Raw genomic sequence first — 15,180 nt, 5'->3', positions numbered from 1 at the left:
CCCGCTGGGAACACAGGTGAGAGGTGCCTGTGCTCAGCACATCCCCTCCACCAGCGGTGAACAGTTGCTCAGCATCTGGCACGGACTTAGCACCGTGCTAGGGGCAGAAGTGCACACACATACCAAGATGTGGATGATGAGGTTCCTGCTCATCGGAAGCTCAGAATCCAGATGGGGAGATAAGACAATTTGTGTTGAATGACACTTTCATACTAACTCAGGAAAAGAGACTAAACCAAATTCAAATGATGCTTCCATACGGCCCACAGACAATGGACAGGAAACTTGAATGCCTAGAGAAATGTCTTAGAGGGAAACAGTCGGTAGAATCATAAACGGATCCAGGTACTGAGCTATAGTGTAGAAGAGTAGATAAGCAAAATTGTATACAATAAGTTCTTTAATCCACAGCCCTACACATAGTAGATATGCAATACACTTAACATCTTTTTGGATTGAGAGAATGTGTTAATGACTGGGGCTCGGTTATCACTACAAATATGTCAAGAAAAATCAGTCTTTTTAGTTTTTTTGTTTGTTTTGTTTTTTAGGTCAAGAAGTGGTTTTCAAGTGCCTTGGGGAAGGAATTCTTGAGAAAGCCTTTCAGGGGTATAATGCTTGCATTTTTGCATATGGACAGACAGGTAAGTAGCCACTTACAGTCAGTGATATTAAATGTGCATTTCTTAAAACATAGATATGGAAAACACTTTGGGAAACCATAGAAAAACGCTTCTGACTTCACGGGTTTGGCTGAATTAGATGATCAAAAGTAATCTTCATTTTGAAGGTTTGACAGTTGTGGTAACTGAGTAATTTTAGTGTTAATGAGCAAAGCTAGTTTTAAACTATTAAGTGTCATTTTCCTAAATTATAGTTTTAACCTGTATTTGAACTAAGAAAATAATTACCAGTTTCTCGGTATAAATGTTATAGTGAAAAACTGTAGAAAAACTCTTAGTATCGTCCTCTTAGTATCATCTAGAGGACTTCACCAGGATATTAAACAAAAACAGGCTAGTGGCTCAGCCATTAGCCCTCTGAGCCACCATCATTTCAATTATAAAGTTGGAATAAATCAATAAATCATAACAATACTGCCTATTGTCACATCACAGGACAATTAGGGGAATATATATCAAAGCACTTTCACAAATGTGAAATATTGATATTTTGTGGGTAAAATACTGTTAATGTTACTTGATGGTGATATTTGATATTTACCATGTGTACTTTTGAAGATTACATATTTGTAGTGCTTACATTTGTACGTATCCATCTGTAAGAGAGGTGCCCTCTGGGTCTCACAGTGAAAGTCAAACTGGAGGCCGTGAGTATAATAGAAAGAATAGTAGCCTTGGTGTCCAAGGGGCTGGCCTTTGGGGGCCAAATTGTCCGCTTCTGCTGTGTGACCTTGGCTGCCGTGTATGAAACACTTGTGTAGTTGAAGCATTACAATTTGCTTCCTCTTCCATCCTCCTTTCTTTCTGCTTGCCCTTCTCCAGGCTCAGGAAAATCCTTCTCCATGATGGGCAATGCTGAGCAGCGGGGCCTCATTCCAAGGCTCTGCTGTGCTTTATTTCAAAGGATCTCTCTGGAGCAAAATGAGTCACAGACCTTTAAAGTTGAAGTATCCTATATGGAAATTTATAATGAGAAAGTTCGGGATCTTTTAGACCCCAAAGGGTAAGTTAGTGGTTGAAATTAACCTTGTAGTAGGGGTAATAATTTTAAGTGATCCTGAAGTTAAAGTTGCAGGTGAGCATATGTATTTGTGCCCTTGGTTGGTACTCTAGTTTCAGTTCATTTACTGAGAAATCGTCAGCTTCTCAAAGCCTGGCATATCTAGTATTCCTAGTTTATCCTATATTCCTGTATAAAGTTGCTTACATATGCCATTTAAAAGGATGTTTTTACTATTTTGTTATTTTTGTCACTATGGTTTATTCATAAAAATTGAGTTTAAAATGACACATTGGTCCTTCCATTTATGTTGGAAAGTAGCACCTCTAAATTGGAGGCAAAGTGGTTGAAGGTTTCAAATGACCCAGCCTAAGCAAGTCATTCTTTTCCAGGGATGTACACTGGGAGGCTTTTTAAGGATACACTGGCCTGAGCCGCCGCTCTAGCGCTTATGATTCAGTAGACCCAGGGAGAAACCCAGGCATCTGTATTTTTAAAAAACTAGGTGATAAAAACCAGATGAGTTTGTTTCATAGAGGAAGGAGAGGGCCATTTACCTTTTTATTAATTAAAATTTTTATTGATTTAAAAATAATATATATATAAAAATTTAGAAAGTAGGTAAATGTAAGAAGAAATAAAAATGACCTATAATTCCATCACTCAGAAATAACTGCTGTTAACGCTTTGGTGCATTTTGATCCTGTGTTTCAAATCTATGGGGTGGATGTGTGGTATGCGTGTTTAGGTTCTTCTCTAAATACAATTCAATATCCTGGATTTTTTATATAACATGATGAAAATATTTTTAAATGTTTTTAGCAGCTGTATAATCAAGGGTATAATTAGAGGCATAAGTTAAAAATTATGGATGGAAAGGAAGTGACCCAATCATCAGAAATAGTTTTAGTTATTAACTGTTTAATGCATATGAAAGAACGTTTACAATATATGTAAGGTTTAAAGAATAATAAAATCAATGACTGTCCTACTCACCGTTTGGCTTAATAAATGGAACATGACTGATATTTTTGAAGCTACCTGTGTGCTCCTCTTTGATACTGTTTCAACTCCTACCATTCCTACTATTACGAATTTTTTTTTTTTTACTATTACGAGTTTTATATTTCTCATTATCTTCCTCCTCTTTAAGAGTTTACACATAATTTTGCACAATTTTTAACTGTGTGTAAGTGGCGTCATAATACATGTGTCCTTCGGTGACTTGCTACTTTTCCCCTCAGTGATTCATTCGTTCTGATATATGAAGCAATAACTTATTGATTTTTACTGCTCTTTAGTATTCCACTGTATAATTATACCATAATTTATTTATTCTGTCTCCTGTCATTTGTGTGGTTTCCACTCTTTACCACTACTGTGCTGCTCTGAGCATTCTTGTACATTCCTCCTGGTGTACAAATGCAGGAGTTTCTAGGGAATACATCCAGAAGTGGAATTGTGGGTCAGAAGCTACAGCATCTTCAACTTTGGTACTGCAAACCTGTTTTCCGAAACGGTTGTACCAGTTTACACTCCCACCAGCAGTGTACAAGAATCCCAGATGTTAGACACCATCAGAAGCACTTGATATTGTGGTAGATTTATTTTTTCTTGCTCATGAATAGCATTAAAGAATCTCTGGTTGTGCAAACAGACTGAGCCGAGTTCTGAATCCTTGGGCATCAAAGCAGCTCTCTTGAAACTGTGCACTTGGTCTGCCCTTGTTTAGAGTACGGCAGAATTGCTTGTTGTCACATTGCATTCTTCATCCTTAAAATAACGTTAGTAAAACCTACTTTGTGGAATTGTGAGATTAAGATTAAGTGAGATAACTGAGAGGTTCTTAGGGAACAATGTCGAGACTTCGGGAAGTGCTCATTCTTAGTTTCTTTTTTCCACACTTGAGTGATGCCAAGCATTGACTCTTGATTTGAAAAGTGATTAGTATTTGATGAAAAAGGTGACGTATACAATATGGCTATAATATATATTATAGCTTTGCTTTTCATCTCAATTATCTATTGATAAGCTCTTCACATGGGTCCCAAACCAGGATTGCCATTTAAAAATTCAAAAGAGCCCTAAAGTCTTCACCAGCAGAGCCAATTCTAAATATAGGATAAATATCAGTAACTACAAACAGCTACTATACTATAACATTACTTTCTGTATAAAATGGTCAGCACAGAAGCAGCTTAAATCAATGCTGCTGATCTGAAAAGGTAAATTAAAACACTTTAATATTGTTTACTACTTGCTCAAAACCTTAAGACATTACTTACTGAGAATATGCTTATTTATAGAATAGCCTGAAGGTTAAATTCAATTCTGGCATGTTCTTTGCTTCATTTCCTTTTTTTCCCTCCTCCCACATGAAATTGAAGTTCATCTACTAAAGCAAGTTGGCCTAACGTAGTATTCTGTGTACTGGCTGTTTAGTTTGGGAGTAGAGATAGAATTTTTTAAATAGTACGTTACTTTAAATAGAAATCAGAGTTTAAAAGACATTCCTCATAAGGAATGCTGTTTTGCTAATCCAAATAAAATAGCTTTTAGAATACTTTTTGATTGTTAAAAAAAAATTCCTTTGAAATTGCAATCTTAGTTTCTGAGTACTTTTAAAAGTACTTTCTTTTTAGAAAGAAAAGCTCAAGTTGGGTCTGACTCATTCATTCCTTTTTCCTTTCTCTCAAAGGAGTAGACAGTCTCTTAAAGTTCGAGAGCATAAAGTTTTGGGACCGTATGTAGATGGTTTATCCCAACTGGCTGTCACTAGTTTTGAGGTAAGTGCCATTAAAAAAAAAAGTCATTTAAAAACGGACAGTAAATTGAAGTATATAGGTAATGTTGAATATATTTTTACGTGAACGCTTTATAGCATATTGATGCCGTTCATGGTCTCAGAAACCCAGTATTAACCACCCCAAACAGAAGGAAAGGGCTTTAGTCACACTCTTCAGCCTGCTTGGTTGTGAGGGGTTTGCAGTATTGTTGGGAGGCCCAGTGTTTTGAGATTGCTGAATATTTTCACTAAGAGCACTCTGCTGAAACAGTTCTCCCTGAAGTTTCCAGTGACGTCCTTCTGGACAAATCTGGACAAATGTAAACAGTATTTGGTAGTTATTTCAACCCTTTCTCTTTGACAGGGTCTCCTGCCTTAGTTTCCATTACTTTTCACTCTTCGGGTTCTTCTATTTTTCTGAATCGATCCTTCCTCCATTGACCCGTTTCCTTTTCCTACTCCTTGACTTTTATGCCTTCTCATGTCCTGGCTCTATGTTTTGTCCCTATTTTTACTGTCATTACTTTGGAAATCCCATAAAAGAAACTGCTGTCTATTGCTGAAGAATACTGATAAATAAATGAATGAGCAAATATATCCTTCCACTTAGAAGTGCCATCTATGTGTTGTGTTTGTCTTTGCATCATTTCAGACTCAGTAGGACTAAAATTAATCTGCGAGATAACTCTCTCCAGCCATTTAAACATAGACAGTTCTATTATTGCTTAGGTCAGAAATAAAGTGCAGTCATTACTTTGAAAACACTGAGATCCTGAAATGAATGAAGACCCCTCTGGCATGAAGGTGCTAAGTCAGCACTTCTGCTAAGGTGCCTGGCTCGTAGCTCAGTGTTATAAGGATCAGTGTCTGTCTCCTCCTGTTACTCATTAGTAAGAGCTGGGGAATTTGTGATTTGCATTCAGCTCTGCCTCTTATTAGGTGTGGGAAGAGTTATTTGACCTCCATGAACTTCAGTGTCCTTGTGTGTAAAATCAGGAAAATACTTATTTTATAAAGTTCATTCATCAAAAATTGTTTAAGAGCCATAGGTTCTGGGTGTCCTAAAGCAGGTGTACAGAGACGAAGAAGGAAAGTTTCCTGTCCTGGGAGAGCCACGGTGTTGGAGGAGGGAGGCAAATAATCAAGCAGTAGAGAGCTTTGCAGGAGAGTTAGAATAAAACAAGGTAACTACCGTTATTGAGTATCTGGAATGCTCAATAAATATTAGCTCTTTTCTCCTTAGTAACTTGCAAAGGGAAAAATAGGTACTTAACAGAGGAAGAAGGCGATTGCAGGATGGAAAGAATGGGGGAGCGGCGGAGTCAAGATGGTGGTGTGGGAAGACGCGGAGTTAGCGTCTCCCCACAACTTGGGTGCCTGTGTGCCACTGGTGGGGGACTCTGACGCACAAGGAGATGAGAGGAACCCCAAAGTGAACCAGTAGGCTGTAGGAGGACTGAGGGGGGAGGAGAAGTGGAGGCCAGACAGGATCGGCACCCCTGAGGCTGGGGAGATCAGGAGAGGCAGGCAGGAGGAGCCATCCAGGAGGAGCGGGAGAGGAGTGGAGGGCGATTGCCCCTCCCACTCGGGCACAGGGAGCCTGCTGGGCTCCCAGGTGAGGTCCCCTGCCCTCTGAGACCAGGGGTGGGGGGCACACCTGGGACCCTTCTATTCCTTGAGCCTAAGCCCCACCCCCACCCCCGCCAGCTCCCAGGGCCTTTTCCAGCCCTGTGGGTCCTGAGCATCGGCCCCACCCACCACCCAAACCTTGCCCTTGCTTAGGCCCCCCCCCCCCCCCCGGCCCTCCCCCCCCCCCCCCCCCCCGCCGCCTCCCTTTTTTTTTGCCGCCCTAGGTGGCTTGCGGGATCTTGGTTCACAAGCCTGGGTTCAGGCCAAAGCTCCTGTGGTGGGAGCTCCAAATCCAAACCACTGGACTAACAGAGAACCCCAGACCCCAGAGAATATTCATTGGAGTGAGGTCTCATGGAGTTCCTCATCTCAGTACCAAGACTCAGCTCTACCCAATAGCCTACAAACTCCAGTGTTGGAAGCCTCAGGCCAAACAACCAGTAAGACAAGAACACAATCCCACTCATAAAAAGAAAGAACAAAACCAAAATGAGATGGCAAAAAAATATGTCACAGATGAAGAAGCAAGGTAAAAACCTACAAGACCAAATAAATGAAGAGAAAATATGCAATCTACCTGAAAAAGACTTCAGAGTAACGATAGTAAAGATGATCCAGAATCTTGGAAATAAAATGGAGGCACAGATTGAGAAAATACAAGAAATGTTTAACAAAGATCTAGAAGAACTAAAGACCAAACAAACAGAGATAAACAACACAATAACTGAAATGAAAAATACACTAGAAGGAATCAATAACAGAATACCTGAGGTAGAAGAACGAATAAGTGACCTGGAAGACAAAATGGTGGAAATAACTGCCGAGGAGCAGAATAAAGAAAAAAGAATGAAAAGAATTGAAGACACTCTCAGAGAACTCTAGGACAACACTAGACGCAGCAACATTTGAATTACAGGAATCCCAGAAGAAGAAGAGAAAAAGAAAGGGACTGAGAAAATATTTGAAGAGATTATAGTTGAAAACTTCCCTAGCATGGGAAAGGAAATAGTCACCCAAGTCCAGGAAACACAGAGAGTCCCATATAGGATAAACCCTAGGAAAAACACCAAGACACATATTAATCAAACTAACAAAAATTAAATTCAAAGAAAAAATATTAAAAGCAGCAAGGGAAAAACAAAAAATAACGTACAAAGGACTCCCCATAAGCTGATATTTCAGTGGAAACTCTCCAGGCCAGAAGGGAGTGGCAGGATATACTTAGAGGGATGAAAGGGAAGAACCTACAACCAAGATTACTCTGCCCAGCAAGGATCTCATTCAGATTTGATGGAGAAGTCAAAAACTTTTCAGACAAGCAAAAGCTAAGAGAATTCAACACCACCACACCAGCTTTACAACAAATGTTAAAGAAACTTATCTAAGCAGGAAACACAAGAGAAGAAAAAGACCCACAAAAACAAACCCAAAACAATTAAGAAAATGGTAATAGGAGCATGGTACTGATAATAACATTGAAGGTAAATGGATTAAACACCCCAACCAAAAGACACAGACTGGCTGAATGGATACAAAAACAAGACCTATATATATGCTGTCTGCAAAAGACCCACTTTAGACCTAGGGACGCATATAGACTGAAAGTGAAGGGATGGAAAAGGATATTCCATGCAAATGGAAATCAGAAGAAAACTGGAGTAGCAATACTCATATCAGATAAAGTAGACTTTAAAATAAAGACTGTTACAAGAGGTAAGGAGGGACACTACATAATAATCAAAGGATCAATCCAAGAAGAAGATATAACAGTTATAAATGTTTATGCACCCAACATAGGAGCACCTCAATACATAAGGCAAATGCTAACAACCATGAAAGGAGAAATCGACAGTAACACAATAATAGAAGGGGACTTTAACACTCCACTTACACCAACGGACAGATCATCCAAACAGAAAATAAAGAAACACAAGCTTTAAACAACACAATAGACCAGATAGATCTAATTGATGTTTATAGAACATTCCACCCAAAAGTGGTAGAATACACTTTCTTCTAAAGTGCACATGGAACATTCTCCAGGATAGATCACATCTTGGGTCACAAATCAAGCCTCGGAAAATTTAAGAAAATTGAAATCGTATCGGGCATCTTTTCCGACCACAATGCTATGAGATTGGAAATCGATTAAAGGAAAAAAACTGTAAGAAACACAAATACATGGAGGCTAAACAGTGCACTACTAAATAACCAAGAGATTACTGAAGAAATCAAAGAAGAAAGTAAAAAGTTCATAGAAACAAATGACAATGAAAACACGCCAACCCAAAACCTATGGGATGCAGCAAAAGCAGTTCTAAGAGGGAGGTTTAGAGCAATACAGTTTCACCTCAAGAAATAAGAAAAATCTCAAATAAGCAATCTAACCCTACACTTAAAACAACTAGAGAAAGAAGAACAAAGAAACCCAAAGTCAGTAGAAGGAAAGAAATCATGAAGATCAGAGCAGAATTAAATGAAACAGAAACGAAGAAAACAATAGCAAAGATCAATAAAACTAAAAGCTGTTTCTTTGAGAAGATAAACAAAATTGATAAACCCTTAGCCAGACTCATTAAGAAAAAAAGGGAGAGGACGCAAATCAATAACATTAGACATGAAAAGGGAGAAATCACAACTGACACTGCAGAAATACAGAGGATGATAAGAGACTGCTACAAACAACTATATGCCAATAAAATGGACAACCACAAAGAAATGGACAAAGTCTTGGAAAGGTACAATTTTCCAAGACTGAACCAGTAAGAATTAGAAAATATAAACAGACCTATCACAAGTAATTAAATTGAAACTGTAATTAAAAATCTTCCAACAATCAAAAGTCCAGGACCAGATGGCTTCACAGGCAAATTCTGTCAAACATTTAGAGAAGGGCTAACACCAGTCCTTCTCAAACTCTTCCAAAAAATTGCAGAGGGAGAAACCCTTCCAAATTCATTCTACAAAGCCACTATCACCCTGATACTAAAACCAGAAAAAGATGTCACAAAAAAAGAAAATTATAGACCAGTATCACTGATGAACATAGATGCAAAAATCCTGAACAAAATACTAGCAAACAGAATCCAACAGCACATTAAAAGGATCATAAACCATGATCAACTGGGATTTATCCCAGGGATTCAAGGATTGTTCAGTATACACAAATCAATACAACACATTAACAAGTTAAGGAATGAAAACCATATGATCATCTCAATAGATGCAGAAAAAGCTTTTGACAAAATTCAACACCCGTTTATGATAAAAACTCTCCAGAAAATGGGCATAGAGGGAACCTCCCTCAACATAGTAAAGGCCATATATGACAAACCCACAGCAAATATCATACTCAATGGTGAAAAACTGAAAGCATTTCCACTAAGATCAGGAACAAGACAAGGATGTCCACTCTCACCACTCTTATTCAACATAGTTTGGAAGTCCTAGCCTCAGCAGTCAGAGAAGAAAAAGAAAAGGAATACAAATTGGAAAAGAAGAAGTAAAACTGTCACTGCCAATGACACAATAGTATACATAGAAAATCCTAAAGGTGCCACCAGAAAACTACTAGAACTAATCAATGAATTTGGTAAGTTTGCAGGATACAAAATTAATGCACAGAAATCTCTGGCATTCCTATACACCAACAACAAAAAATCAGAGAAATTAAGGAAACACTCTCATTTACCATTGCAACAAAAAGAATAAAATACTTAGGAATAAACCTGCTTAAGGAGGTGAAAGGCTTATACTCAGAAAACTATAAAACACTGATGAAAGGAATCAAAGATGACATAAACAGATGGAGAAATATACCATGTTCTTGGGTTAGAAGAATCAATATTGTGGAAATGACTGTACTACCCAAAGCAATCTACAGATTCAATGTAATCCCTATCAAACTACCAATAGCATTCTTCACAGAATTAGAACAAAAAATTTTACAATTCGTATGGAAACACAAAAGACCCCGAATAGCCAAAGCAAACTTGAGAAAGAAAAATGGAGTTGGAGGAATCAGGCTCCCTGACTTCAGATTATACCACAAAGCTACAGTAATCAAGACAGTATTGTACTGGCACAGAAACAGAAATATAGATCAATGGTGCAGGATAGAATGCCCAGAGGTAAACCCATGCACATATGGGCACTTAATTTTATGACAAAGGAGGCAAGAACATACAATGGAGAAAAGACAGCTTCTTCAATAAGTGGTGCTGGGAAAACTACCGTTACATGTAAAAGAATGAATTTAGAACACTACCTAACACCATACAGAAAAATAAACTCCAAATGGATTAAAGACTTAAATGTAAGATCAGACACTATAAAACTCTTAGAAGAAAACATAAGAAAACACTCTTTGACATAAACCACAGCAAGATCTTTTGTGACCCACTTCCTAGAGTAATGGAAATAAAAACAAAAACAAATGGGACTTAATTAAACTTAAAAGCTTTTGCACAACAAAGGAAACCATAAACAAGGCAAAAAGACAGCCCTCAGAATGGGAGCATATATTTGCAAATGAAACAATAGACAACAGATTAGTCTACAAAATATACAAACAGCTCTTGGAGCTCAATATCAAAAAAACAAACAATCCAGTTTAAAAATGGGCGGAAGACCTAAATAGACATTTCACCAAGGAAGACATACATATGGCCAAGAGGCACATGAAAAGATGCTCAGCAGCACTAATTATTAGAGAAATGCAAATCAAAACTACAATGAGGTATCACCTCACACCACTCAGAATGGCCATTATCAAAAAATCCAGAAACAGTAAATGCTGGAAAGGGTGTGGTGAAAAGGGAACCCTCCTGCACTGTTGGTGGGAATGTAAATTGATACAACCACTATGGAAAACGGTATGGAGCTTCCTTAAAAAACTAAAAATAGAATTACCATATGACCCAGCCATCCCACTACTGGACATATACCCTGAGAAAACCACAATTCAAAAAGAGACATGTACTACAATGTTCATTGCAGCTCTATTTACAGTAGCCAGGACATGGAAGCAAGCTAAGTGTCCATCGACAGATGAACGGATAAAGAAGATGTGGCACATATATACAGTGGAATATTACTCAGCCATAAAAAGAAACGAAAACTGTAGTTATCTGTAGTGAGGTGGATGGCCCTAGAATCTGTCCTACAGAGTGAAGTAAGTCAGAAAGAGAAAAGCAAATACCGTATGCTAATGCATATATATGGAATTAAAAAAAGAAAACAAAAAACTGGTAGTGATGAACCTAGTTGCAGGGCAGGAATAAAGAAGTAGACCTAGAAAATGGACTTGAGTACATAGGGTGGGAGGGCAAAGCTGGGGTGAAGTGAGAGTAGCATCGATGTATATACACTACCGAATGTAAAATAGTTGGCTGGTGGGAAGCAGCCGCATAGCACAGGGAGATCTGCTCAGTCCTCTGCGATGACATAGCAGGTGGGATAGGGAGGATGGGAGGGAGGCTCAAGAGGGAGGGGATATGGGGACATGTGTATGCATATGGATGATTTGCTTTGTTGTGCAATAGAAACTAACACAGTATTGTGAAGCAATTATACTCCAATAAAGATCTATTAAAAAAATAAAGTAAAATAAAACCTCTGTTGAGCACAGGGAATTCTACTCAATACTCTGTAATGACCTCTATGGGGAAAGAATCTAAAAAATGAGCAGATGTATGTATATGTATAACCGAATCACTTTTCGGTACAGCAAAAACTAACACAACATTGTAAATCCAACTATACTCCAATAGAAATTTTTAAAAATAAATAGAAAGAATGGGGGAGACATTTCATCCACTAGAAAGCACTGAGGGAGTGGAAGCTCGAAACAGGCTCTGTGGAGGAGAAGCAGGAGGTTTATATGGAAGGGTGGTGACAGGTGCGTCTTAATTAACACATACGCTTGATGGGCAGGATGCTGTTCTTGGGTTTTTTGCTTCTAATATTTTCCCTCTGCTTTTTCTCCAGGATATCGAGTCATTGATGTCTGAGGGAAATAAGTCTCGGACGGTAGCTGCGACCAACATGAATGAAGAAAGTAGCCGCTCCCATGCTGTGTTCAACATCATCATCACACAGACGCTGTATGACCTACAGTCTGGGGTGAGGGATCGGGTAGAACCTTCGGTAGCAGTGAAAGAGCTCTACCTTCATGAGTGAACTGTTTCATGACTGGATTCAGTTCCTGAGAACTTTAGGCCAGCTCTTCTACTTACTAGATGAGCTACTTTGCTTACATCATTTAATTTGTTAGGTCTTACTTTATATATAACATTTTTTTAAAAATTGGATTCCTTGTATAAACTCCCTAAAGAACGTGATGATGTCACCGTACAGCTTTTACTATGTATCCTTTCATACTGAAATTCCCCTAAAAACAACTGGGTTTACTTCATAGTCATTAAGGGATATTAAAGAGGAAACCGCCGCAACATTTAGCCTAAAGAAAGCTTTTTCAAAAAAAGAAGGATTTGACCTGAATACGGAGGAATCCTCATGTCCTGGTATGTTCTCATAGGTGCATAAAAGCTCCAGCTTTCTGACTGTATTCTGGAAAGCCCAGTGCACTTGCTTCCCAACTACAAAACAAAATGCCACACTGCTACACCAACCTAAATTTTGCCCGTGAAACTGCTAGACCAAGAGCTCTTCTTACAATTTAAGATCTTCTTGAGGAGTATGCCTTGTTGTAGCGGGATGGCTTTCGTTGTGGTGCTGAGATATATGTAGATGTCTGTGTGGTTTCTGCACTCATGTGTGTCGTGTCTCTCGTTTCTCACGACTAGAATTCGGGAGAGAAAGTGAGCAAGGTCAGCTTGGTGGACCTGGCGGGTAGCGAGAGAGTGTCTAAAACGGGAGCCGCGGGAGAGCGACTGAAAGAAGGCAGCAACATTAACAAGTAAGAGGCTGGTGCAACTCCCGCGTTAAACTGGAACACCCCACCCAGCTTCTCGTGTGCCTGGGGGACTTGTCGCATTACCAGGGGTCAGATGGCTCTGATCACAGATGGTTCAGAGTCTGTGTAGCTTTAATGAACTGGGTTGAAGAAGAACATTCACCTGCCTCTATTGAGATGCATGAGGTTTAGTAAAATGCCTCAAACATTGTACAAACACCCAGCGCATCACTGTATAAAACTTAGGTGAACACAAGTTGCAACAAGTTGCAATCAAATCATACCTTAAATTTAACTCGAGGAGCTTATTCTGAAGAGAAAATCTGCTTCAAATCCCTTTGTAAGGCTAATACGGTTTAAACATCAATATCTCCCCCCAAAAAGTAACATTTATTGACGAACTGCCGTCCTGAAATCTCACTCTCTGCCTGAGTGCCTGCAGCATGCCCAGGGATGTGGTGAAGGCTGGAGGAGAGCCGAGGTGCAGGGTGTGTAGGAGTTGGCCCGGTGGCCGAGGAGATGAAGGCATTTCACTCAGAGGGTACAGCAAAGGCACAGTGAATGCCCATAATGTGCTTAGAACAAAGCCTGGCACGTAGTATACACTGAATAAAGATTAATGGTCGTAGCTATTATTTTTATAAGCTGTATAAACAGCGTGAGTAGAAAGTAGCTTAGTTTGTACTTGAATTTTTCTGTTGAGACATAATAACTTGGGGTTTTGTTTAGGACAGAAGGTGACAAGAGGTAATATAGTCAGGAACATGTTTGTGCAGCTTGCATTTCAAAATGGTACCGGCACATTGTAATTTTACAAAAGTTTAAAATTAGCAGTGAAATATCACCCCCTCTATCAGATGGACAGAGCTGTGCTTACTGCACAGACTGCTGCTTTACGGGGTTAACTTCCAGTCATTCTGTCTCCTGCTCTAATAACAAAGGACTTTGCTCTATTTCATGACAAAGCATTATAGGAGCCCAGGCGGGCATACAGCTCTGCATTCCAAAATGAGTGCAAGAACCAGGACGGGGAAGCAGAAATGAGGGTGTGAGGATGCAGGTACCAAAGAAAAGAGTGTCACCCCTCCTAGACATTTGTTTACTGGTGCTAAGCCATGCCAGCCCTTTGCCTGTGTCTACACTTGTGGGAAGCCACTGGGAATTCTGTGCTGTGAATTTATGGAAATTTTGAGTATGGCTGGCCAATCACTAGTTTCTTTTAACCTCTTACTATATGCCAGGCACTGTTCTGAATGCTCTATATGTAATGACTCACATCAGCATCGTGAGATGGGTCTATTATACCCATTTTACAGATGAGGAAACCAAGGCAGAGAGCACTGGAATATATCCAGGGTCACAAAACTCTAAGCGTGGATCTTAGATTTGGTTGTAGGCAGTTTGGCTCGAGAGCCCAGGCTCACCCCACTGCTGTAAGTGGGGTGCCCAAGTGTTCTGTTTGCTGGAAAGAGTCCTGATTGATACTTCTGTCCCAGAGGAAATATTAATAGTGCCCCCTTCAATTTGGACACTAAATTATGTAGTGTCTCAAACTGGACTACCTGAAGGCCACATGATAACATAATTTAGGTCCTCCAGCTACTGGCTCTTTTCCACTATGACTTAATGGATTGAATGGCATTCTCTTAGCTTCCTATCATCTTTCCTTAGTTATGTACTGGCCTTTTCACAAATGGATGTATGTATTCCTTACTACTAGTCTGTGAGATATCTACATTTTTATGGTTCTTTTTAGTTTTGGGAGCACTTTCATATGCATTATTTCATGTGAGGTTCATTATATGTATCTTTTTCTCTGTTTAAAGATGAGGTTGGAGATATTTAAGTAGTATGAATAAAAGCTGAGCAGACGTTTATTAAGCCTCTGCTATGTGTCTGGCACTGCCTTGGATGTGGGGATGCAAGAGGAACTTAGATATTGTTGTAGACAGAATATTGCTTGCCTGTCCTCCAAATAAGTCCGGGTCCTAATTCCCAAAACATATGCATATTTTACCTCACAAAGGGATTTTGCAGATGTGATTAAGTTAAAGATTTTGAGATGAGAAGATGATTCGGGTGGGTCTAATCAGAAAGCTCCTTATAAGTGAAAGAAGGAAGTGGCAGAGCCAGCGTCAGGGTGACGTGGGTGAGAAAGACCTCACAG

At 39.3% G+C, this 15,180-nt stretch overlaps 1 protein-coding gene across 8 annotated transcripts in view; it reads left to right on the top strand.

The window, feature by feature from the left end:
- KIF13A (kinesin family member 13A) overlaps positions 1-15,180 on the top strand; it is a 219,292-nt gene that overhangs the window by 133,458 nt on the left and 70,654 nt on the right. For all 8 annotated transcript variants that reach the window (XR_003796624.1, XM_029242237.1, XM_029242240.1 and 5 more), the window contains exons 5-9: positions 552-644; positions 1,506-1,686; positions 4,382-4,469; positions 12,086-12,220; positions 12,904-13,016. Coding sequence is in view for 7 of the 8 variants with exons in the window: in XM_029242237.1 (XP_029098070.1) it covers positions 552-644; positions 1,506-1,686; positions 4,382-4,469; positions 12,086-12,220; positions 12,904-13,016 (610 nt within the window). In the remaining variant the exon portion in view is untranslated. The remainder of the gene's footprint in view (positions 1-551; positions 645-1,505; positions 1,687-4,381; positions 4,470-12,085; positions 12,221-12,903; positions 13,017-15,180) is intronic.

The sequence above is a fragment of the Monodon monoceros genome, unplaced genomic scaffold (assembly GCF_005190385.1).
Source record: "Monodon monoceros isolate NGI ecotype Baffin Bay Population unplaced genomic scaffold, NGI_Narwhal_1 Super_Scaffold_3, whole genome shotgun sequence".
In the NCBI taxonomy this organism is placed as follows: Eukaryota; Metazoa; Chordata; class Mammalia; order Artiodactyla; family Monodontidae; genus Monodon; species Monodon monoceros.
This window is presented reverse-complemented; position numbering and strand designations above follow the sequence as displayed.